General features: G+C 42.4%; 1 protein-coding gene across 4 annotated transcripts in view; it reads right to left on the reverse strand.

Moving 5' to 3' along the window:
• Positions 1-246: 246 nt before the first annotated feature.
• LOC110679012 (zwei Ig domain protein zig-8-like) overlaps positions 247-26,595 on the reverse strand; it is a 957,706-nt gene continuing 931,357 nt past the window's right edge. For 3 of the 4 annotated variants that reach the window (XM_021852876.1, XM_021852877.1, XM_021852878.1), the window contains exons 8-9: positions 1,764-1,932; positions 247-1,302 (exon numbers count right to left, since the gene is read on the reverse strand). In XM_021852876.1, coding sequence (XP_021708568.1) covers positions 713-1,302; positions 1,764-1,932 — 759 coding nt within the window. In that variant the 3' untranslated portion in view covers positions 247-712. The remainder of the gene's footprint in view (positions 1,303-1,763; positions 1,933-26,595) is intronic. The other variant, XM_021852879.1, reaches the window with a different exon arrangement.

Genomic DNA, 26,595 nt, shown 5'->3' on the forward strand with positions numbered 1-26,595 from the left:
AAACATTTACAATTACTAAAAAAGCACAGTGAGTCGTTTTGCCTGAAGGGTGTATATTATTCAGATTCCCTTATTGATAGGGAAATGCATATGACGGCGTCATATGAATCACTAATTGTACTAAGAACCTTGGCAAGAATTTAAAGAACAGGAAGTTGTGGATCAATACCTAAGCCGCACGTGGCTCTTCAAAAACAATGTTTAGTTCATGAATTTCGGATCAAATATTTCTCTCGCAACCAACCGTTTGTTTACGTTTTAGGTTTATTTCCTTTTATATACTGTCCATAATTTTGTACATTCATTTATCATATATTGTTTTATGGTATTTCTCATAGTTCATTATATTTTCTCGGGTTTTGCTTTTTTTCATCGTAATAATTTTAATATGAAAATATCACTCAATCACCAATACTCTTTTACCATAACGATTCAACGTGGTTTTAAAAATTAAATCAGTATTCGTTTCTTTCAGAATATACCTACCGCCGTTCACATAGCTGCTTTCCTTTGGAAAATGAATTTGATTTGTTTCAATAACTCATTCATTGATTCTAGTTATAGATACCTAAAGCTTATGAATAACAGATCACCTTAGGCTACATTTCATTTATTTATTTTATTTATAAGTTTCTTTTGCATTATACTGTTTTGTTAATGTTGAATTTACAATAACCATACATGATTGATTAACCTACAGATTAAAATTTTCTCATCTAACTGCGAATCTTTGATTCCACAAGTGATTCAACACAAACTCGAATGTGTGTCCGTTAAGATTAAGTAGCACCACCCGGAGTATTCGAGTAATGGTGTCCATAGTCCGTCGCAGAAGGACGGATTTGACCAGCAACCCTAGGCTCGATATCCTCCGACAGTGGCTGTGCTGCCATCGCTGTGACAGGGAAGAAACAGTTTGCTGCAAGGATCGGAATGAAAGGACCGTCAAGGGTTGAAAGGACACAACCAGTGTCACCAACAGGACCAATTGGGATCTTATACTGCTACCGATGTTGCATCCTTGGCGATGATTGAATTTCGTAATTTGATTGATCAGTATTCGATAGATTGTGTGCGTTAGTAACAGAAACGGTCTAATGACTAGGGTTGCGTAGGCATCTAGAAAACTGGCTACGTCGGGGCAAGCATTCCGCGTCCGATGACCAGCCTGTAGCACACTAGCGACGATATAAAAACAGACAGAAACACCAAAAGCTGATGATGCTGTGGCGTGCGATGATGCGGTTGGCCCGCGCGCTGCATTGCTGCTGGGAACTCCCCTAGAAACAGAATGGGAAACACCTGTCAAATTTTTCTCTCAAGCTGTTCTTACACTCAATGACCATGGGGATGGAAAAAATATTTGTACAGACCAGCACGGTGTGCTGAAACATTTATATTATCGAACTAGAATTGACCTTCGATTTTTTTTTTCCTAAAAGCTAGCTTTTGTAGCCAGCCTGCGACATATTAAAAAATCCTTCCTTCCTCAGCGAAAATTTAAGAAAATCCTTTTTTTGGCCTTACACCACATTCGGATTAATTGGGAAATAATAGAGCTACAGTATCTTTGATGTATTGCAACGGCTGTAAGATCGATTTGACATATCTTGAACATGAATGAAAAATCTGACGTTTAAAATTGAACATAGTTTCTACTCTGATGTAGTATAAAAACCAACTCGATAATACATGTGTTTCAGCACACCGTGCCATACCAAGCCCAATCAAATGCCCATTCGGAGTGCCATAATTGTACCTACCATTCAACACATGCACGGTGACACTTTTGCTTTTGGCATTGGACGGATTGCAAGTATACTGTCCAGAGTCAGAGGGCCGGGCGCTCTGAATTAGCAGGAATGACGTGGTCGTGTCACCTTTCTCCGTAATGACCGATACGCCTCCACGGGGAGAATCGTAGCTGATGATCTGAAAGCAAAGAAGAAATGAAACAACTTAATTACATTTGAGATTTTGGGAGCTGAAAAACTGCAAAACACACACAAAATGGAAGATAAGGGTAGTACAAAGCCAGATTCTGGATGACCTTTGGTGTCGAATGAAAGCCTGATTGAGTAATAAATTACGAAAGACCCTCGCTTGTTCTGAATATACCGTTATGAAGTAAAGTCATAGTCAACCTACAGCCAACAATAAGATCACGCTCAAAACCCTCCGCAACCATTACCGATGCTCGGTATAGCTGATAATGGAGCAATGGTTCCCAGTGCTATTTTTTACCATAATACTAAGAAAGAATCTCAAAGTACTGATTTGTTAAAAGAATAGTGCTTTGAGAATAAACTATTGATTTACTATAAAATTGATTATCACATATGTAGTTTACTCGTAAGCTAAGTGGCTCTGGACATTGTCGTCTACCCGACGATCATCTGCGTTCATTGCCGTCTAATAGGATCCCATCGTCCACGATTAGAACCCCAGCATTTACCCGCCGGATCATAACCTCTGTCATCCGCCCATTCCCAAGTAACCATTAGCCCGCTAATTCGCCTTTTTGGGCGAATTTAAGTGCTTGGTTAGAGGCTGTCCTTTAAGAATGTAGGATGATTTTCGGGTTTATTAAACTCCCCTTCCTCCCATGGTAAGATATTCTGTATGAAAAATAAAAATAAATTGCATGGCACGTAATCTCAAACCCATATCACACCTCCCCCATAAACCCTTACGTAAGCTATGAAAGCAGAAAAACAAATTCCATTATTTTTTTTTGTACATATAAGGATTATTACACTTTACAAATCACCCTTTAAAAATATAATTAGAAAGAACAGCCTGTTTTGAAAGAAGGAAAAATAACTATGAAAAAAAATCCAATAGCTAGGGTCAAGTTTGATCATAATCGGTTCCCCTAAAGTCGTTTCCCCGAATGCCAGTCCCAGAATGCCAGTGCCCCAAACAACCCGTTTCCCCTAATAGCCTAGTTCCCGAAAAGTTTTAGTTCTTATAATTGTCTTAACCTTTTGTGTTTCAAGTAGTGAATGAATCGGTCATCTGATATGCATCCTTCTTCACTTGATTGGTGGTTCTTTCGAGTTTCACCATCATCTACATTTTTGGCAAGATGTTATCATCTATATTATCTTCTTCTTTTAATTGCTTATCATTCATTATAGTTCAGCACCCCGTCCTTATTTATTTATTTCTGCACCTGTTTGAACTGCATCACTTTTCGGGGAAACGAGTTATTCGGGGAAATGTCTTTTGGGGAAACGGGAGATGTGGCATTCGGGGAAATTATATCCAGGGAAACGTCAGTAGCACAATCATGTGAAGTGTTAAACAGCATTTTCCCATTAAGATTTTGGTTGGGTATGCCGGTGAACGACGTTGTCATTTATTTTGGATTTTCAAAACCACCTCCTCTCCCCTTCGTGATCTTTTATGCGTATAAACGTTTTGTAATTCGTATGGGACGTGGTCTTTGACCAAACATGCCCCCCGTAGATGACCAAGTGGTTTATGGACGGCCACTTAGATGGTTTGCCTGAGACAAGGAGGGCAGAACTCATTTCCGATTTTATTCGCTTGAGATTCATAATAACGATATTCATAAAATTATATTTTGGCTGTATTGTCCTCTGTGTTCGGAATTTGAAGCTTCTTTGAATTTGAATCAATCTAAATAACCAAATTTATTTTTCCACTCTTTAAAAACGTGTAAAAACGATTCTGGGGAATGTCCTTTTCTGGGGAATGGTTTTCTGGGAAATGTCCCATTCTGGGGAATGGGTTTCTGGGGAACGTCATTCTGGGAAATGTCGTTCTGGGGTTTGACTTTCTGGGAAATGTCCTACAACCCTTCTGACATCAGCTAGTGTGGGGGGGGTGCCAGGTGGGAGTTTGGGATTCTTACCTTTTCCAAGCGAAACTCATACATACAGTTGTATGGAATATCACCTTTAGCACTTCCCTCGGGAGGTGGCCGAGCGTCTGATCTATATGACCAGTAGCTCAAGCATGGTCTGGTCACCTAGGATGTGGCGGAGGTTCAGAAGTTGGCTCAGTTGAATCTCTACAAAAATAAAACCACATATCTGCAAGTAGCCTTCAACAAGTGACCTGGTACCGCTTTCAAAGTGCCTTAGCCCTCTGGAGTGCCAACCGGCACATCAGGATAGATACTAGAGATGGTTGGGTTTCACATTTTTCAAACCCGAACCCGATCCGTACCCGACTTATTTTATTTGTTCTAACCCGGACCCGACCCGAACCCGAGACAATAATTGAAAAGCAAACCCGGACCCGACCCGAACCCGTAAATTTTTCGCTGTGTTAACCCAAACCCGACCCGAAACCCGAAAAAAAATTGTAAGGAAAACCCGAATAAGCCCGAGTTTGAAAAGATAGTAAATTCATGGTTTCTGTTGCATAGGGAAGCTTTTAGGTTGTTACTCTGTTCACAATTCTCACCAAACCCGACCCAAACCCGACCCAGGTATCAGGTATCAGAAGGCCGGCTCCAGAGGCACGTTCCCCGCCATTTGGGAGATTTGTGCCATCGCCATATTTGAGCCTATTTCATCATCTACCCGATGGGAGAGGAAAGGGAAGGGGAAGATGGGAGAAAATAGGAGTGGGGTCCCTTGAAGAGGGAAAATCGCATAAGCGAATTAAGAGCATGTAGGTGCATACCACAATGGGTTCGAACAGCGTCCTAAAAAGGGCACTGCAAAACGCATGAGCGTAAAGAGAGCCTATAGCTCATTACCACAGCGGGTTAAGAATAACAGAAGGTCCTGAAGATTCAGGTTACTGAAATCAGTTTCACTTAATACCAAGCAATTGGAATCGCAATTACGCGAGAACTTGACAGTTACATATCAGGTGATAAAAAGTTCCATAATCGGAATCACAACTATCGCACACAAATGTATCAATAAACTGAATATTTGCCATGTGATAGTTGAGTCAGCAGTGGCCAGTTAAGGTTGTAACCAAGCGACTGCAATTCTGCTTTGACAGATTTGTTAAATACTTAGCCACCTTTGGGGTGGCTCAGTAAAGTACAGACGTCCACTCGTCCCGCGAAGGGAGTTGTGAGGAACATTTCCTATAAGCAAAGTGACAAGCAATTTTGAGATCACTCGAAGCAAGGACAATTGTGTCCCAATTCACCGGAAAGGGGGACAACCAAATCACTAGGATTTCCAATGGACGGAGAAAATCCATGGAATTTGGTCACAACCAATTCACAGTTTGTGGAGTATAACAAATGCAAAGTCTGCGAATTTACATTCTTATGTTCATATAGAGATGTAGGCGATTTCCTACTATAAGTAATCCAAGATTTGAACTACTTAAGCATTCCATCAGACTGGAGCTTCTCAAATTGATATCTGAGCTGCTCCAGATGATGTGATGAGCATCACTGCCCACAATCAGCAGAAGGCCTTTTCATAGACAGTGAACGATAACTCGTTTGAAATCATCCATTGGGGATGGTTCATCATGTGGTAAATACACCACAAAACGAAAGACGTATTTCCTATTGAGGTCACATACAGAAATATCAATTGTGACAGCACATACATCTCTGGTAGTTAACTCAGAAATGGGTGTGGCGACGTCAGCGCTATTTACGAGCACGCATGCACGAGGCATGGCACGCGAGTATGCCATTTCATGTTTCTGAAAGTAGCAAAAACTGGGTCCACTAGGTTACCTAGATAAAAGTTCACAAAAGTAAGGTTTTTGAACTAGCGCCACTTGAGCTGTACCATTTGCATGAGTCTACAAAGATTGATCGTTGCTGACATTTTATGCTGGAGATTGATCTAACTAAGCTATCCTAGCCGTAGCCACTACCCAAACTAGGCAGGATTAAGCTTTTCGCAATCTCAGAACGAAAAAGATCAGCAACGAACAAAAACCAGATCGGTGACTCTTAAAAGTCGCCAAAGGCGAAAAGCACAGATTACACTGCATAAAACGCATAATGCGAAACCATATAGGTGAAAATTTAAACTTAATTACAATGTATTAATAATCCCACCCTTATTTAGCCTCAGGCTTGAGACTGAAGAAGGGCAACCGATTATCTCGGAGAAACACAAGGTCACCTGCACCATTGCTCCGGGTAGCACAGGAAGGGCATAATACTGTAGAGGGCGTCCTGGAACTCCACAGGCTCCGTTTGCGGCTAGGTTTTATTTAGACCCCACTAACCATTCATTCTTAGGCACGGTAAGCTTAAAGCCGTATGAATTAGGGGTCACCTGTGAGGTGGACTTTTACCACCGGAACAGGCAGTCCGTAGTGTTAATTCTTAGCCAGTTGAAACAACCGCTACCGACACTACGCGGCTATCTAGGCTGATCGGGAAAAGGAAGTTAACATTGATGATTAACTCCTGACGTGCCCAAACAGCCCTGGGGAATGTCCTTTTCTGGGGAATGGTTTTCTGGGGAATGTCCCATTCTGGGGAATGGATTTCTGGGAAATGTCCCATTCTGGGGAATGGGTTTCTGGGGAACGTCATTCTGGGAAATGTCGTTCTGGGGTTTGACTTTCTGGGAAATGTCCTACAACCCTTCTGACATCAGCTAGTGTGGGTGGGTGCCAGGTGGGAGTTTGGGATTCTTACCTTTTCCAAGCGAAACTCATACATACAGTTGTATGGAATACCACCTTTAGCACTTCCCTCGGGAGGTGGCCGAGCGTCTGATCTATATGACCAGTAGCTCAAGCATGGTCTGGTCACCTAGGATGTGGCGGAGGTTCAGAAGTTGGCTCAGTTGAATCTCTACAAAAATAAAACCACATATCTGCAAGTAGCCTTCAACAAGTGACCTGGTACCGCTTTCAAAGTGCCTTAGCCCTCTGGAGTGCCAACCGGCACATCAGGATAGATACTAGAGATGGTTGGGTTTCACATTTTTCAAACCCGAACCCGATCCGTACCCGACTTATTTTATTTGTTCTAACCCGGACCCGACCCGAACCCGAGACAATAATTGAAAAGCAAACCCGGACCCGACCCGAACCCGTAAATTTTTCGCTGTGTTAACCCAAACCCGACCCGAAACCCGAAAAAAAATTGTAAGGAAAACCCGAATAAGCCCGAGTTTGAAAAGATAGTAAATTCATGGTTTCTGTTGCATAGGGAAGCTTTTAGGTTGTTACTCTGTTCACAATTCTCACCAAACCCGACCCAAACCCGACTCGAACCCGACTTTTTTAAGCCCGAATCCGACCCGTACCCGACAATTTCGTAGCCTTCAAACCCGACCCGAACCCGAGCCCGAAAAATTTCAAATTTTCAAATCCGAACCCGACCCAAACCCGTCGGGTTCGGGTTCGGTTCGGGTTTTGGGTTTCAAAACCCGAGATCCGACCATCTCTAATAGATACCAGTAAAAACCTGATTATGATATGCTGGTCACAACGCAGAACAACGGACAGGACACGGATTACGGATTGGATATGTCGACTAATAGTCGTGGGTTGGCAGCGTACTCTACTTTTCTCTGAATAAGAAAGGGTGAACAGTGCTGGAAAAGTTCGCATCACGAAGCAGCTCACGAGTGTATACTAACGCATCACAGACTCGGGAACTGGCTAGGTGTGAGTAAGTCCGCTCCCGTCTGCTCGGGAGAACATGTCAAAAGAAGTAGCCACATGCTCGGGAGCGTTTACTCGCGAGTAACCGAGCAAAGTTTGATTTATTATGGTTTTTAAAAACAAATTCATCATATCGACTGTAAACTACTAGTTTGTAGTCAAAAGCCCTTGAAAACCATAAATCTCGGAGGGGAAGCAACTTTTTTCCCAAAAGCACAATATGACTCTGAACAGCTCCGAACACGTTCGCGAATCACTTTTAGATTCAGTTACTCGGGAGCCGACAGATGCGAGTAAGCCAGTGCTCTGACGCTCGGGAGCGTTTGGATTTGTTTTTGTTCCAGTTCAGAAGAAGTGTTCGCCACTTTCCATCTCTGACGGCGAATAGGACTATGAGGAAACTGCCTCCGTCCTGATAAAACCTTGGCAGGCCTTCTTGTACGTTCGAAGCTAGACCTGGAGTCAAGCTGCAGTTGGCTCATCACCAAACGGTGGTGGTGTTGGTCAGCAACTGCAAGGCGGTTCAGCAGTTGGAGATCTACGTCGCTCTCCATACTGAGATACGGAGTCTCGGCATGGGCTGCAGCGTTGATAACCAAACGCAATCGAGAGAAGCTGGCAGGTACGTTCCGGCTCATGGCTATACGGGTGGCGAGTGCCTTTTTTTTTTTTTTTTTTTACAAGGGGGAAATCTGCAAACAGATCCCCTGAGAAGATAACTCAGGGAATGCGGGGATGACGCACCAACGACGACCCGCTAAAACCAGCCTATGCACTGTGCTTGAGCAATTCATTTAGAATTGCTCAAGTGGTGAACAGTGCATCGACATGACCCTTGGACTCAGACCCTCATCTCCCCGGAACCACCTTACGGTATTTCTTCGGGAAGGGATCAGTGCATATAGCACAACACGTGTAGCAGAAGTAGCCTAGGCAAACTGCTTCTCCTAGCCGACTTAAACAATGTTACAAGGGACCAGCCTCGGCAGGGCTAATCCTCTGCAGCCAACTCTTGGTCGGCGCGCCATAGACGCTGCAATTCTAACATAATGTGAGTGACAGCCGTAGTTACTGCATTCCAGCACTCGGCATCCGCACACATTCTCTCTATAATATTGTCGGGGGACGTGTCCCCTCCGCATGTAGTGAGCATGCGACCTCTCACAACAATGAAACGGGGGCAATCGAACACGACATGCTCCGCTGTTTCCTCTACACCAGCACAATTGGGGCACGCAGGAGATTCTGAGTGCCCGAACCTATGCAGGTACTGTCTATAGCAACCATGTCCTGACAGAAACTGCGTCAGGTGGAAGTTCACTTCCCCATGGCTTCTACCATACCAATCTGACACATTTGGTATTAGCCGATGGGTCCATCTACCCTTAGTGGAGTTATCCCATTCCTGCTGCCAGCTTCTGAGCGTTTCCTCTTTACACGTGTCGTGGACTCCTCTGGTACCCCTTTGGTTGAAGCATTGAGCATCTTCCTTGATGATGAGCCCGATGGGCGTCATCCCGGCTATGATGCACACGGCCTCTTTAGATACCGTCCGGTATGCACTTGCTACTCTTAAGCACATTATCCTGTACGTGCTTTCCAACCGCTTTAGGTTTCTGTTCGTTCTAAGCGCTTTTGACCAGATTGGTCCTCCATACCTTAGTATGGATAGCGCCACGCTTGCCAGCAGCTTGCGTTTGCTGGCAATTACAGCAGAGCTGTTAGACATCATCCTCGAAAGCGCCGCTATAGCCGTAGATGCCCTTTTACAGGCATATTCAACGTGGCTAGCGAAGCTCAGCTTGTCATCAATCATTACCCCAAGATGCCTAAGGGATCGTTTGGACTCTATGGTGCAATCACCTACCGAGATAAGCGCCCGTTGCTCGGACTTGCGGTTGTTGACCACCACCACCTCAGTCTTGTGACGGGCCAGTCCTAGTTTCCTAGACTTCATCCATTCCTCAACCAGGGAAATAGAGTGCGCTGCTGTCAACTCTACTTCCTCCATCGATTCACCATAGACCACTAGGGTGATATCGTCGGCGAAGCCAACAATCTTAACACCCGTCGGAAGGGGCAGCCTCAGTACGTCATCGTACATCGCATTCCATAACAGCGGGCCCAGGATTGAACCTTGAGGTACTCCCGCGGTAATTCGAACGCTTTTCTGCCCCTCCTCTGTGTCATACAGTAGAATCCTACCATCAAAATAGCTTTCTAGAAGCTTACACAACTGCACCGGTACCTTGAGGCGGTGAAGCGCGTGTGCTATTGCTTCCCAGCTTGCGCTGTTGAACGCATTCTTCACATCCAGAGTGACAACCGCGCAGTAACGGATGCCGCTCCTTTTATGCTCGATTGCCACCTCAGCTGTTTGAACGACCGACTGGATGGCGTCCAGAGTAGATTTACCTTTTCGGAATCCAAACTGGTTGTTGGACAGGCCGTCCGCACTCTCCGTATACGGTACTAGTCTGTTGAGAATCAACCTCTCCAATAACTTGCCCGTCGTATCTAGTAGACAGATAGGTCTATACGCCGACGGGTCACCTGGTGGTTTCCCCGCCTTTGGTAGTAGCACCAATTTCTGTCGCTTCCATACATCCGGGAAGATTCCTTGATCAATGCAGCGTTGCATCGTGGTTCTGAACATGTCCGGATCCGTGTTCACTGCCGCTTTTAAGGCAACATTAGGGATACCATCGGGTCCCGGTGCCTTGTTTGACGCGAATGATTTCACGACTTCTGCCAGCTCTTCGTTCGTCACTCTCGCAACTTCTTCTTCTTCATCTGCCGCATACGGCGCTGGGGGCCATGGGCTTATGGGATGGTGCGGGAAAAGTACATCGATTATCGATCGCAGCAACTCGGGCGATTTCTCTTGGGGCGCTATGGCTCCTTTGGTCTTAGCCATTACCACTCTGTAGGCGTCACCCCATGGACTAGAATTGGCACTCTCGCATAGGCTTTCAAAGCATGCCCGTTTCCGACTCTTGATTTCCTTTTTGAGAGCCAACTTTGCCTCTCTGAATGCTGCACCGCGTTCCTCTCTTTGTGCTTCTGTGCGTGCGCGTTGCATTCTTCGTCTAGCCCGAAGGCAGATTGCTCGAAGATTTGCAATTGATTCGCACCACCAATACACCGGCGGCCTGTTCTCTCTAGGAGGGGCTTTTCTCGGCATGGAAGCATCACACGCTCGTGATATCACAGCAACTAGCTCTTCACCGTTTAGGTCCAGAGTGTTCCGTTCGCGCCTCAGGGCTTCAGTGAATACTTCGCCGTCGAAGCGCGCTGTTTTCCATCCTCGGGCTTGGGTCGAGTTACATCGCGCTGCCTTCCGCCCGCCTGGTATTATACTATAGCGAATCGATTGATGATCGCTATGAGTATAACCGTCATCAACGCGCCAGTTCATGGTACCTAAAAGGTTAGGACTACAAAACGTCACGTCGATAATCGATTCTGCACCATTTCTGCGGAAGGTACTCACTGTACCCACATTTGCCAGCTCTACATTTAAAGCGGCCAGGGATTCCAGCAATAGTTGGCCTCTTTGATTGGTGCAGCGGCTACCCCACTCCACTGCCCATGCATTAAAGTCGCCAGCTATCACTACTGGCTGCCGATTAGCTAGTTCGGCTATCATCCTGTCGACCATGTGGGAAAATTCCTCAATCGACCACCTTGGGGGCGCGTAACAACTGCAATAGAACACGCCGTTGATTTTTGCTATCGCAAAACCGTCATTTGAGCTAGAGACTACTTCTTGGATTGGGTATCGTCCTGTCGTCCCTATAGCTGCTAACTGTTGAGACCTATCCGCCACCCAGTTCCCGTTGTTGGCTGGTATGCGGTATGGGTCCGATAGTAACACCACGTCAGTCTTGGTTTCCGAGACTGACTGCCAAAGCAGCTGCTGGGCTGCATCACAGTGGTTTAAATTTAACTGTGTTACTTCCGTTTTGGCTGCTTTGATACTCCGCTTGTTCCCGGACATTTGGGTCCGCCCGTTAAGTGTCCGTTGTCTGCTCTGTCGACACATATTAGGCACTTAGCGATTTGCTTACAATCGCTTGCCCTATGGCCTTCAGCGCCGCATTTTCTGCACATCTTACTTCTGTCGGGACCATTGCAATTCCACGACTTATGGCCCTTCCCGAAACACTTGAAGCAAACTTCAGGAGGCTGTTGTATGCTCAGCCGGCAAACCGACCAGCCTACCTTGAGTATGCTCAAGTTCTTCGCTTTGTTGGCCTCTGCGACCGGCAGCCTGATCGCCGCCACCTGGGTGCCCTGCGGGCCCTTTCTAAGGTGGATGGCCTTACTGGCTATGTCGATGTCACACTGCTCTTTGAGGGCAGCCGAGACCTCCGCTGCATCGGTGACCTCATCCAGATTTTTACACTGGAGAGTCGCTTCAGCAGTAAGGGATCTTACATCAACCTCGTCACCAAGTACTTCTTGTGCCAGTTGCTTATAGACTGCACCCTTTTCCTTGGCGTCCTTCTTTAAGACTAGGATCATTTCACCAATCCTAGTTCGCCTTATGCTTCGCACGTCTGCGCCCAATGGCGATAGCTTCTCTGTGCTTCGCATCGCCTTCAGAACCTCGGCGTATTTTGCTTCCTCCGTTTTGATAACGAGGGCTTCGCCTAAATTCCTACGTTTCGCTGTTTTCGGTGTAGCGCTCTCCTTGGGCTCCGTTTTAGGTTTCCTCTGTTTTTTCTTATTTCCAACTCGTATCCACGGGTTGCTGTTGCCTTGCGCCCGTGGTTCCTGTGGATGCACTGCCTGGTTCCGGTTAACCCGTGGCTCCTTTTTCTTGGCTTTCTTGGCCTTAGGCTTGGTGTTGGCCTCTCCTTTGTTGCCATGTCCTCTTGATCGCGGTGCTTGGCTCGTGCCAGCTTTTCCGCTCTGGAGGACGGCCGCGTAGGTCACTTTTCCCTTAGCAACCATACGTCTTTTCGCCACGTATTCATCCCCGGAAGCTTCCCTCTTCCGCATCGCATATCGAATAATATCATCAGATATATTCGCGTTGCCTGTGAAGGAAAACACTTCGGTCTGACACGACCTAGTGTCTTTTTGGCCTTCTACCTTGCCAAGTTGTTCCTTGGCTTTCTCGTAGTCCTGCTTTGCAGCTAGGATTGTCGCAATTTCAGTAGACTTGTTTTCAAGTCTTTGCTGATATTTGTTTTGCTCTTAACATACTCGATGATGACATCAAGTTGCTCAGCAGCTACCTGCATTTTAGGGAGGTACTCCCTATTGCGATCCATGGCCTCGATTAGTCCCGGGCCATCGGTCACCACACATGTTGCACTGGAGCGGCCAGTGCCTGCCGTCGTCACAGTATCTAGGCTTTTGCCCACACTGTTTTCAATAAAGTTGGTCGCCTCCTTCCTTGGCGGGAACCTTAGCCGGTTACTGATAGGTCCAGAAGCCTCTCCTTCACATTCCGGCGAGTGCCTATCGCACTATATCGTCGGAGGCAGTGTGCGTCATCGCCGGAATGATCCCCATCTGCACAACTCTGGTTGAGGACATCGCATGCTACCAGCAAAGGGACACTAGGAATGTGAGGAATACCATTATATTGGATACAATGGCCAAGTGGCAGCAGGAGTGGAATAACTCGGAGAATGGAAGATGGACCCACAGGCTTATATCTAACGTATCGGTGTAGACGACCAGAAAACATGGGGAAGTTAAATTCTTCCTGACCCAGTTTCTGTCAGGCCATGGATGCTTCCGGAAATATCTGCACAGATTCGGACACGCAGAGTCTCCACATTGTCCGGCCTGTCCAAATATCGAGGAGACACCGGAACATGATATATTCAAATGCCCTCGAATCAATCGTGCAGAACATGTGCCAGCATGAAAGTCCTTGGAATGCGGTGAACAGGGGAATAACAGCGATTATGTCTTTGCTACAAAGAAGATGGCGTGAAGACCAGAAAGCTCCGGGTCGCGATCGGGGTAGGCTAGATCCTCCGTCGGGGACTAGACCGAGTAGAGCGGGCATACCGTAGTATCGGTAATAAGTCGTCGGAGCGCCTGCAAACCGGAAATCATCCTCCAATCGGAATTACAGAACCGACCCTGGCACTTGGCCGACCAACGTCGAGTCGAAGTAGGCTGAGTCCATCGCCGGGGTCTAGCTGAGTAATTCACAAAACAGCACCGGCAAATGATAGTCGGGGCTCCTGTGAACCGGAAGCTTCCAACCACCGGAATCGCAGGACTGACCTCGGCATCTGCCCGGATAGCATCGGTTCGGGAGATCTTCCGCCGCCGGGGAAATCTTCGTCGGAGTGGTATAGATCCACCGATGGGGACTACTCTGAGTAGTACGTAGCGTATCACCAGCTTGAGTCGTCGAGGCGCCAGTGAACCGGAAGTCATCCTCCAACCGGAATCGCTGGACCAACCTCGGCATCCAACTGGTCAACCAAGAGAGCTCGAACAGCAGCAGCAGAGAACGAGTCGTCGTAGACCAATGAAGTGCACATGAGCGTCCAGTAAAAGTTCAACAGGGCTCTGACGCGAGGCCAGCCCAAGGGAGGTATGTGTCGTCGCATAGAAAGTATCACTATATGTCCCTACATGCACAAAGTATGCTGATATTTTTTTAGCAACATCACTTCAATACCAACTGATTTTCTTCAATTCGGAATAGTGATATGATTCAGCAATAATCATCAGCGACGTGTACACATTTCAATGACGGCCTACATCGCCTTAACTGAGAGTAATTTCATTGCCAAAATTTCCATTTTTGCATTCGTATATCGTGTAGCAGGTAGGGAAGTCAGGAAAATTTCCATTACGAAAAGATCATGATCCGCCCGGGAGTCGAACCCTTCACCTTCATCATAGCTTTGCTTTGTTGTTACGGACTCTAACCACACGTACATATAAAAGCAAAAATATATGAAAACATTGATGCAGAACAATGCATGAATTAAAAAATAATCAACAGCCATGTAATTTACATTATAATTGTTCAAAGGATAAATAATGGAATTAGTACAAACTATGCTTTTAACTGTACCATACCAGTATACGTGAATATGGAACCCCTTTCATGTAACTCGTTGTTTTCACTGCCATCACTCCTAATCATCTGCGTCAAAGCGGCAGGAAATGTTACAAACAAATTTCCACCGAATTCCAATAACTCACTTCAGTACCACAAATTCAACGTCTATCAAACTTTTGACTCCCCTCTCGTTTACAGGAAATCAGAACTTGTCAGAGCAATCGAATTTCGCTATACGCTGGCTCCAGGGCTCCCAAAACGGATCAACCGTTTGCTCCCATGTGAATTATAATGTATGAACAACCTGAGCAAAAGAGGAGGAGTTCTTGTCGTGTTCGGGACACCCAGACACAGAGCGAAATTGCCACATCTAATGATATTTCGATTGACTGGCATACACATATCGGTGAATTCCCGCAAGCCTCAGACGTGACTGTTTTATTTTCACGTGAATTTTCACGGTCGGCTGAAAAAGTTGCACGTTGAGGCTGATTTTTGTTGAAGATTTTTGCAATGAGGGCTCTATGGGGCCGGAAAAGAAAATGAAAAGTGAGTGATTGTGTTTATATACCGTTTTTTCTTAAATTACGAACTTTTCAGCAATTATCTAAAATTTTGAAAAAACCTCAAAAGCCTATACCGGCCTTGAAAGAGGATAACAAATTATAACTAACTAGTTCCAGAAAAACTCAAAAATTTGCTATGCAGTTTAAAAGCGCGCATAATTTTAATTAAGGATTAACTAGTCCAATTGAAAATCAAATTACTCAGGACTCAATCAAGAGAACGTTTTTGAAAATTCCTGGGAGACTGATTTGGGAGAAGTGAGAACTATTATTAAAAAAAAAACAAAAATATGGAAGCCTCTGGTGATGCTGGAATTTTATGATGATGATCAAGAAACTTCCAGGGAGTAGTGTTCAATATAATTAACAAATGTTTTCAGTTGGCATATTTCCCTAATAAATTTAAAAAAACAAGATTGTGCCAATTTTAAAAACCGGACAAAAATCCTGCACAAGCTTCTAGTTATCGTCCAATCAGTTTACCTTCTTCCATCAGTAAATTTTTTGAATAGGTTATTTTGAACAGAATTATGGCTTCAACGAAAATTCATTGTTTTTTTTTCAATGAAAAGTTCGGATTCCGACATTGACATTCGATAAACTCATCAACTTTTACGTGTAATACATTTGATTTATTCGAATCAATCTGAGAAGTATTTTAATGGCCTTGCTCTTCAAGAGGCAAGGCCAGTAAGCGTCTGCGAAGCGTGCCAGGTTCGAATCTCGGTCTTGTCGAATGTTTTTTTTTATGGATGGAAATTGCTCAGTTGTTCAAGGGCGTAGAATATCTTTGTGTCTGCCACATTATACACATACGTCTAATTAGTATTTCTTTTGAAAATAAAATCAAAATTAATAACTGTGGAAGTGCTCATAGAACACTTAGATAAGAAGCAGGCTCTGTCCTTGCTGGGACGTTAAGCTAGAATTAAAAAAAGGAAGACCAGCGATGACATTTCTGCCGTAATGCAGCAGCCCAGTTTTACCATTAAACGATGAAAAACCATTTCCTGCAGCTCCCTCAAACGATGAAAGCAAAACACAGAGGAGACCCCAACCAACGATTCACTCCAAGACGACGGCAAAGGAAAACAAGCCATGCACTGCAAGCAAATATCATCATTCATTTCTTATTCACTTTGGAATTGAAATATTAAGTGTTCGCTGTGAAGTCAACCCGGGGTGGATGCATTTCTGGATTCAAAGTATGCCCGGAACGTTCCTCATGGAAGCCCCAGTCAGTAAGTCAGTCGTGTCCCGCACCAAAGGGATCTGCAAATCGACGCTTGTGGGAAACGGAAAACGTGCAGCTCAAAGGTACTCCACCAGGGCTGATAGCAGGTCTTTATTTTGAATACCTAACCAATAATTTCTACAGTCGTCAGCACCTAGACGAGCAGTTGAGAAGAATCAACGTTTCTGGAAATGTCAACAACCTATAGGACCCTATCCATGAAGCTGTGACCCCAACGACGCGGGATGTGATTGGCACTGATTAACGACGAAGGAGAAACGACTGGCTCGATGAAGAGTACCAGAGAGTGACAGATGTGAAGCATGTCATCAGAAGCCGTATGCTTGTGGCCGGTGCCCGACAAAACAGAGAGCGGTAAAGGACAGCGAGAGCTGAAGGAAAGCGAACACACCACATGAAGAAAAGGCAGCGCTAAGAAAGTGTGATTGGCTGACCGATAGAACAGAAATGGCTGCCAGGTGGAAGGAGCACTTTCAGTAGTTGTTGAACGTCGAATTGGAAATGTAGTGAGAAACAGGATGAATGTTGATGAGGACAGCCGCGCTGTGGATCCACCGACCATAGGAGAAATTAAAAAGGTTGTCAGCAAATGTCAGGCTGCTGGGGATGACGAGATCTCAGTCTAGCTTCTCAAACACGGAATTGAGCAGCTTTACCAATAGATCCACCCAGTACTTCTGAATTTGTGGGAGGACGAAGAAATGCCCACTGGTTGGTTGGATGGCCTAATTTGCCCAATCTACAAGAAAGGGCATAGACTGGAGTGCAAAAATTACAGAGGGATTACTCTGCTAAATCCAGCGTACAAAATATTGTCGCGCATCCTGTTTAACAGACTGAGACCACTCGACGAGTTTTTCTTCGGTGAATACCAAGCTGTTTTTCGTAAGGGCCGCTCAACAACGGACCAGATGTTTATCTTGCGAATGATTCTAGATAATTCCGGGAGTATAACATGCAGAGTCGCCATCTGTTTATTGATTTGAAGGCAGCGTACGATTTAGTGAAAATGAATGAGCTGTGACAGATAATGTCTGAACATGGTTTACTGCTGATACGTTAGGGTGTTGGCTTATTTCCCAAAACCTATGATAGTCAAAGTTTACAAATTGGAAAATGATCATTGGAATAAAGTAACTGTAGTTCATAGTAGTAGAAGTCTCTTTTTATTTGTTGTATCCTGTTTGGTCTCTTTTATTTAAACTTAAGGTTTCTAAAATTCCAAACTCAAAGGCACTTAGTCGCTACCAGCCCTGTACTGCCAACCAATGTCGGTCCTGTGGAAAACGGGTTCAGGGAGTAGCAGTGGAGAAGATGGCAGTGTGTATAAACGTTCTGCACTTGCAAAGAACTTCATACAATTATAAATGCAACCGGAAGCGCAGGGGCAAGAAAAGAAGAAATCATCGTGTACCTACTGTACTGCGTTGCCTGTGGGGTCCCGGTGTTGGTCGAAATTGCTTTTTCCGAGAGCAGTACTAGGTCATTCGTGTGCTAGGAGCTCCACCACCTCTGGGGGATAAACGTTCCTTTTCCGATGCAACATAGTGCGCGCCCGCCTGGCTTTACTTGCATTTGTATGGGAAAAGGATTTTTCATTTCAGTTCATCCATCAGCCTCGTTAAAGCTTTGGGAATGTGCGGAAAGAGATCATCTCTGTATACAACATGCATGAATTTAATCATAATAGATTTGGAATATGAGCTGGTTTGTATACTATCTGGGTCATCCGGTTGAAAATGATTCATGTGTAGTGCTCCGATATACCGAAGCTTTATCAAGCTGGCTGTGAGTCGATTGTACTTAGTTAATATCTACAATTTGAGGAGATTTTCTTCAAATATAGAGAGTATTTGAAAAATGAAATATGCGCAGTTTCATCCCCTCAGCGGCATTCAGCTTTGGAAAAGAAGTTGAAATTCTCATACAGGCGGCATAAATGAGCGTGGCAGATTCTCTAGCCTATGAAGGCGAGAAAGCCACAGTATCCGGCTCCTGTATGGTATTTCACGTTGCTTAATTGGGGCAAGGATGAACGGGACGTTTCCCGTAAGAGGTACTTACGTAAGAGCGGTTCCATTTGAATTCGAATGTCGGTTTACTTTTGTAAATTTTGATTTGGATGAAATTTTGCACATGCTTTCTTTATGCCCAAAAATGCCTTTTTGCATCATCGGCTCGCCATTTTGACTCTAGCCTTACTTTTGAGAAGGGCCTAAGAAAAAAACCCTTAATAATTTTCAAAAAATTATAACTTAGAAACGGTTTGTCCGATCAGTTTGGTGTCTTCCGCAAAGTTTTAGGTTATTGTTGGGACTATCTGGAAAAAAATATACACTGTAAAAAAAAATTGTATATTTTTAAATATCGAAAATAAAGCTTAAAAATCAATTTTCTCAAAAATCGTATTTTTGATTTTTTTTTATTTTTTATATGTTGAAGTAGACAAAAAATGAAGTCTTTTGCACAGTGGGTCAAGATGGAGAAATCAAGGACAACAAAGTTATGATTTTTAAAAGAAAAGGTGAATTTGTTGAAAATGGTCATAATAAACTTTTCAAATGTTTCGGTAGCAATTAGCAAAATTTTCTCATAAACCTTTTTTGTTGAAAATTTTGCGTACTTTCATAAAATCGGGTCGAAAAGCATTCAAAAAGTTTATTTAGACCATATTGAAAAATCAACCTTTTTTAAAAAAAATCATAACTTTTTTGTCCATGATTTCTCCATCTTGACCCACTGTGCAAAAGACTTCATTTTTTGTCTACTTTTACATATAAAAAAATAAAAAAAATCAAAAATACGATTTTTGAGAAAATTGATTTTTAAGCTTTATTTTCGATGTATAAAAAATTACGACGTTTTTTTACAGTGTATATTTTTTTCCAGATAGTCCCAACAATAACCTAAAACTTTGCGGAAGGCACCGAACTGATCGGACAAACCGTTTCTAAGTTATATTTTTTTGAAAATTATTAAGGATTTTTTTCTTAGGCCCTTCTCAAAAGTAAGGCTAGAGTCAAAATGGCGAGCCGATGATGCAAAAAGGCATTTTTGGGCATAAAGAAAGCATGTGCAAAATTTCATCCAAATCAAAAAATATATAAATGAAATTTGGGAAAAAAGTCGTAATTTTCTGTGGAACCGCTCGTAAGACGTAGCTTACCGACTAAGCTGACCAGCTGAAACGCTGGTTTGAGTTTTACTGAAATCTTTTGGAAGTGTCAACACCGAAGCTCTATCAGTGCTTGAAATATAAACGGTCATCTGAAGCATGAAGTCAAATAGAGGCCCAGCTTCCGGTTCACAGGTTGGTGCCCCGACGACCATTTGCCGGTGCTGTTTCGCGATCTACTCAGTCTCGGAGGAGTATCTAGCCTACTTCGATTCGATGGTGGTCGACCAAGTATCAGGGTCGGTTATGTAATTCCGGTTAGAGGGTGACTTTCGGTTTACAGGTGCCTCGACGATTTATAACCGATATTACGTTACACTGGTTCTACTCGGTCTAGTCTCCGACGAAGGATCTAGCCTACTTCGATCGCACCAGATGGTCGTCTCTCTTCAAACTGGCTTTTCGAGTGCCGTGGTCGGTCCAACGATTCCGATGGGAGGTTGCCTTCCGGTTCATTGGCACCCTGATAACCTGACGTCAAGCGCTGCCCGAGCAAAGTTGAATAACAACCGCATAACATAGTGATAACAAGATGTACATCATGATTTCATTTTGTTACTTTTTGTTATCAATACGAGGACTCTTGTTATCAACGGATTTTGAGCTGTCAGATCGAGTAGGCCACCGACGGGCGAATGACGTCAAATGTTTCGATCTCTAAAACTAACTGATAACATAATAAGTTGTCAATGAGGGAAATTGGCTGGATAACAAAACTTGTTATCAATGTGTTTCAATGTGTTTGAGGTATTTATATGATATCTTTAGTATAAACTTTTGTTATCACGTTTGTTATGTTGCCTGTTTATTCAACCAAAATGAGAACAAACTATGTTATCAAATGCTTGTTATCGGATAACACAACTTGTTATCGTTTTGTTACCCAACTTTGCTCGGGTGCTCTCTGCGTCTCGTTTTGCTGCTCTGCTCAACAGCTGCACAAATTGGTGGAATCGATTTAGATACTGCTTGTAGCAGCTGTGACCAGACAGGAACTCTGTCAAACAAAAATTCATTTCTCCGTGCTTCCTGTTCACCCAGGTTTATAGATTCGGGATGAGCCTGTGGGTCCACCTTCCTTTCTCGGAGGTATCCCATTCTTGCTGCCACTTTGCCAGCGAACGAATTATTGGCAACTTCCTTACCTACTTGGTTTCTTTTCGCTGATAGCATTCGATGTCTTCGGACAAGATGATGCAGATCGGGATCATCCCAGCGATTACACATGCCGCCTTTAACGGTATAGTTTCTACGCGCTCACAAACACGCTCAGTTCCGCTTGTTCTGTACCGCCGGGTTGGGTGACAAAACGTCGAAAGACAAAATGTCGAATGCCAAAACGTCGAAAGGACAAAACGTCGAAGGGACAAAACGTCAAATGCCAAAAAGTCGAATACCAAAATGTCGAATGCCAAAACGTCGAATGGCAAAACGTCGCATGCCAAAAACGTAAAAAAAATCGAATGTCGAAGTCCTTGGCGTCAAAAAGAAAGAAAGAATGCGAATGTCTGATAAAACCTCGATCTATTCGATGTTAATTGAAGGAAAATGAAGAAAATAGATGAAAATGTAACGTAAAATATTTGCATTTTACTTTTAATAATGTTTTAAATTGTCAATATAGTGAAAAATATATTTCTACAATGTTATTAATGAGATACCATAATGTTTAGTTGGTCTCGGAAAGGATAGTGAAAAAATCAAATTGAAAATTGTCAAATTTTATCGGACTTTTTAAGACGTTTATTTTTAACTAGTGGTCCCGGCAAACTTCGTCTTGCCATCTAGTAGGCTGTTGTAAAACGTCATGTAAAATGCATACAAAATGGCATATTCATCTTCTCCCGATTTCCCGATTATTCCGGAGACTATCCCGAACTTTTTCCTTGCACGAACACGTTGCATCCCTTGTCGAGGGCAACAGTGAAAAACTTACGTCAATCCGTTCATCCGTTCTCAAGCCATATCGTGACATACAAACATTATTCCATTTTTATTTATATAGATTTTCAGGTTACAAAAACATTATCGCAGTCTCTCATCAAAGTTCTTATTTAAGTCAAATATAGCAAAGAGAAGGCGAAGGGCATGTATTGATATTAAATTATCAATTAACTATAGTTGGATATAAAGGGTATCCTACTTAATTTAGTTTTCATTTACTTATCAATTAATACTTTCGTCGATTTTACCCTTATTTTGCGTAACTACAAAAAATCTATACAAAAATAAATCAATATATTGATCTCAATTCGATACTGCAAATTGGAAACTTGCTGAATATCTTCATTTTTAAATATGAAATCCTTAATATCAGTTTCTAAAATCAATTAACGATCTAATTGTGCTTATTAGAGAAAAGAATGAGTAACTTTTTAATGTGTTAGTTGTTAGTAATCAGTTCACTTCACATTTAATTCGTTAAGCATGCATATTAAATTGAGTTATTGAAGTTATCCAGTTTAATAAAATCATACCACCCTATACAAACTGTGATAAGTTAATTTATTTGCTAAATATCGCAAACTGCAAACACTCTTGTAACTATTACACACTAACACATTCACGGAACACGAAGAGGGACGAAACCAATAGATAAGTCATTAAGTATCTAATCGACAGGCATTTGTTTGTAAAGGAAGAGTTGAAAAAGGATTGAAGTTATTGGGAAAGGAAAAAAATACGATTTTTCACACAACTTTGGAATCTGTGGAATGCGTTGCTGAAGTTGTAACTCAACCCCCGAACCTATATTCTCCAATATCAAGGTTGAATGGTTTGATCTGTTCTGCATATCTAAAGCTTCAATTTCAATTAGCTTCACAAGGTGCTTCTTTCCTAGTCAGAAACTGGGAGGGAGAAACCAATACGAAATTTGTGTGCGTCAAGGTGAGCCGAGATTCTGCTGTCACGAAGTGTCAGTGTGAGCCGCCTACTAAAACAATGGACTAACATGATAAAAGCGCGTAATTAATTAAAGCATGTTTTTGCATTTTGTTGAAGGTGCCAAAAAAGCAGATAAGATTTAGTTTCTACACATTCAAAAGCAATGTCACAATAGAATCTTTGATTTAAATTAAAAAACAGTAGTGAAACATGCTTATTTTTACTCTTTTTCTATAATGAGTGAAATTAAATGCATAGAGAAATGTAGCCCTTTTTCAATGTTGGTCCGGATAGTCCGAAGGCACACATCAAAACGAAAATGGTGATTTCAACCAAGCGTGCCTTGATTATCGTTCGCGAGCTAGAATTATCTTGAAGTTTGTTGTATATTTAGTGTGTAGTATCGGTGTCTCCCTCCCAGGTCAGAAATAGTTGAAAAGTGACATTTTCATGAAGGTTTGTTCTATGCTTACTATGATGGAAATTGAAAATTTTGCTGTTTCCAACGCCGTCTACAACGCAACCATTTTTTCCTTAGCAACGCAAGCTATCCAAAAACTCTAGTTTTCGACGTTTTGTCCCTTCGACGTTTTGTCCCTTTCGACGTTTTGGGATTCGACATTTTGGCATTCGACATTTTAGCATTCGACGTTTTGTCTTTCGACATTTTGTCCCTAAACCCTAGAACCACCCATGTTGGGTATAATTCTTGTGAGCGCATTGCTCGCCTTCGTATGTGAACGTTCAGCTGATCGTCTAGCATTACACCCAGGTGTTTCAACGTTCGCTGTGATGCTATGGCATGCCCTCCGACATTGACCTCGCCGTGCGTAACTTCTTTACAGTTGCTAACTAGTAGCACCTCCGTCTTGTGGTGGGCTAACTTCAGCATGACTCCCTCCATCCAATCTTCTCCCAGACCAACTGCCTCCGTTGCCATCATTTCTTTTTCCTCCTACGTTTCACCTATTACTCATCTATCGTGACCATGGCACAGTAATGATCCCCGGGATCGATGTGTTCTGTTGATTTTTCGTTCTCAATTTCCTCTCCGTATGTCGATATGACCAATATCGAAGGTTATTAGACCAAAGTTTTGGGATTCAAAACAAATTAGGAGCTCAAAATGACGTCTGTTTGTGTAGGGGGAGATCCCCCAGTGCCGGACAGCACCCAATACCGGACAAAGTCGAAAGATTGAGAAATCGTGGTCCAATCAAGATGGTGTATTAGTAGAAAAGAAAGCTATTATGTAGACTAATGTTTGCGTAGAATAACACATCCTTGAAATATGCATGCCTTTTCAAAAAAGTAGAAAGGTTTGAAAATCTATAAAAAATTGACGTATTCTCTTAATTTTGAGCCTATTTAGTAATTATTTTGAATACGAAAAAATACTTTGGATCACACAAGCATGATCCAACATAATCCTTATTTGATAGTATGAATGAATTTTGTCCCATACTTGAACTAAATATGGACAAATTACAATTTTCGTTAAGCACCTCCTGTCCCTCAGTTTCGGACAGCTTGATTTGTTATATGATATCTTTGTAATTATTGCGTCAGAGTCTCAAAAAACTTTCATTTTTCATGGGTTCCGTCGATCATGGTATCAAACATGCAATAAAATTAAGAAGAATGAACATTCAGAACAACATCGTGAAATGTGCTATTTCTAATAATATATGGAAGAGGTTTTTGATAGGCATCTTGCAAACTAAGAAAGACTCAAATTATTCTTGTAAATGTTGCAAATGCATTGAATTGGTAATAATAAACTATTCCTATAGTGTTCACATTCAATTATGTTCAAATTTGCAGAATTCGAGGCATTTCCAGATCGTGTCCGGTATTGGGTGCCACCTTTCAAGATCGATCAATTTGGTGCTAAAATACATGCATTGTCAAAATTCATATTTATATTTTCAAATTTATTTTTGTACACTATAAATATGATAATATTTATCATAAATGGGTAACACGAGCCCACAAAATCAATAGTTTTCGAATTATGAATTTAGTGGCTTAAGTGTCCGGTACTGGGGGATCTCCCCCTATTACTTTCTTGGCAACGGAGTGTTTTTCAATCTAGTATTCATCAAACATTTGTTCTTTGTCTCGATTTCTCCCTATCTCGATGGTCCCTTCGATATCGAGATGTGGAGAGGCGACTGTATCACAAATAATAGTATATAAGATCGATAAAATTTCTTCAAAATTAAATATTGAGTATTAAAAACGATCTCCCCAGAATTGAGTAATGCACCGATGTTTGATGTTTTTGTATTCCTAGATCGTGGATCCCGCTGTTTCCGCCAATGATTACATGTTGTGCTTGAAGCACTCACTGGTAGAATTTCGATGGTAAGCAAAGACAACATTTTTCGTTTTTTTTTTTTGTAGCCTTGAGCTGTTGGTGTATTATTCCGGACTCCAGTACATTGTACTTCTTGTTCGTCTATTCACAATCCAAAGCCACTTCCTCCGGCTGAACCCGAACTCATACATTGACCGAAGTTCACCGTTTTTGGAAACATCATTAACACTCACCGCGCTTGAAAAACCTTCACAATTACTACAATTTGCACTACTGCTTGCTACACACTCTTGAATATTCAAAATATTCAACTTTAAACGTAATTGAGGCAGCAAATAATCAAATCACTAAATATTATAAAACTGAGAGTTCTAGAATTTGATGGACGAAATATTTCCCCGTCCTTTGAGTGCACCACAAACACGTTGTGAATATGTTCAGAGGAAAATTGATCAGCATCAAAACATAAGCAGAGAGTTATGGACAATTTTGAAATTTTTGTAAAGCCTAGTAAGTCTAAATCGTGGTCCATAACCTTCAATGGTACATTAAAAGACAATCCTCTGAATGAGTAATAGCATGTAGATTTAATGCATATTTTGTTGATAGTGTTTCATTAATTAACCGAACCATCGAGTTAGTTGATGAACCTGATGCAATAAAACAGTCGATAAACATCAATGTAGATTAGAAAGCTTTCACCCAATTACGATGAAGGAATTAAAAAAAATATTTGCTGGGAAAGACGGCTAGCGTAGATAACGTAAATGCAAAGATAATTCAAGATTGCTTTCGGACACAGCTTACTAGACCTAATAAACTAATCAGTGCAAACTGGGCACGTGCCACTAGGAAGGAATCCTAAGTGATCCATATTCAAAAGGTTGCTGCGACGATTAAAGCCGAAGAGTTTCGTCCCATCAAAATGTTGCACCTATTAGAGAAAATTTTAGACCTTGTCATTAAGGTGATTATAAAACGAAGCCAAACTTTGAATTTTCAAGTGCACAAGACGAGAGTATCTGACAATCAGGCGTTTTTAAATTTCGTGTTCTGCATATCAATGGTTTGAAAACTATTTATCTGACAGAATCAAACGAACTGTTTTTAATGATTTTATTTCCAGTCCCGTGGAGAATAACTTTGGTATGCCACAGGGAAGTGTATTAGGGCCTATTTTATTCATTACTAGTGGTCCCGGCAAACTTCGTTTTGCCATCAAGTAGGCTGTTGAAAAGCGCCATGTGACGTCTCATACAAAAAGACAGTTATAATCACTCTCGTTTTTCGACATTCCCGGTGTATATTTTGAGTTTTTTTAAACACACAAACACGTCGGAACACTTCAAGAACCTAACTGTGGAAGAATCAGGTAAACCCTTTGACTCGTTCTCAAGTTATTTCGTGACATACAAACACCATTCCATTTTTATTTATATAGATGTACATTTATGACATGCGATGAGTCTCACGATTTTGTGACATATTACATATACATTACATATTACATTACATTTACAGATTTATATTAATCTGTTTGCTGATGATGCCGTGATATTCATTGCAGCTAAAACATAGAATATGCCGTCTCACACTTGAATGCAGATTAACGCTCTCTGAGTAGATGGTCGAAATACAAACAATTAAAATTGAATATAAGTAAACTAAATTTATGATTATTTCGCGGAATCGAGCAAATGATAATGTCCATGTGAAAATTAATGAAGAGACAATTGACCACGTGCGCGATATTAAATA

This window comes from Aedes aegypti, chromosome 3 (assembly GCF_002204515.2).
Source record: "Aedes aegypti strain LVP_AGWG chromosome 3, AaegL5.0 Primary Assembly, whole genome shotgun sequence".
Taxonomy (NCBI): Eukaryota; Metazoa; Arthropoda; class Insecta; order Diptera; family Culicidae; genus Aedes; species Aedes aegypti.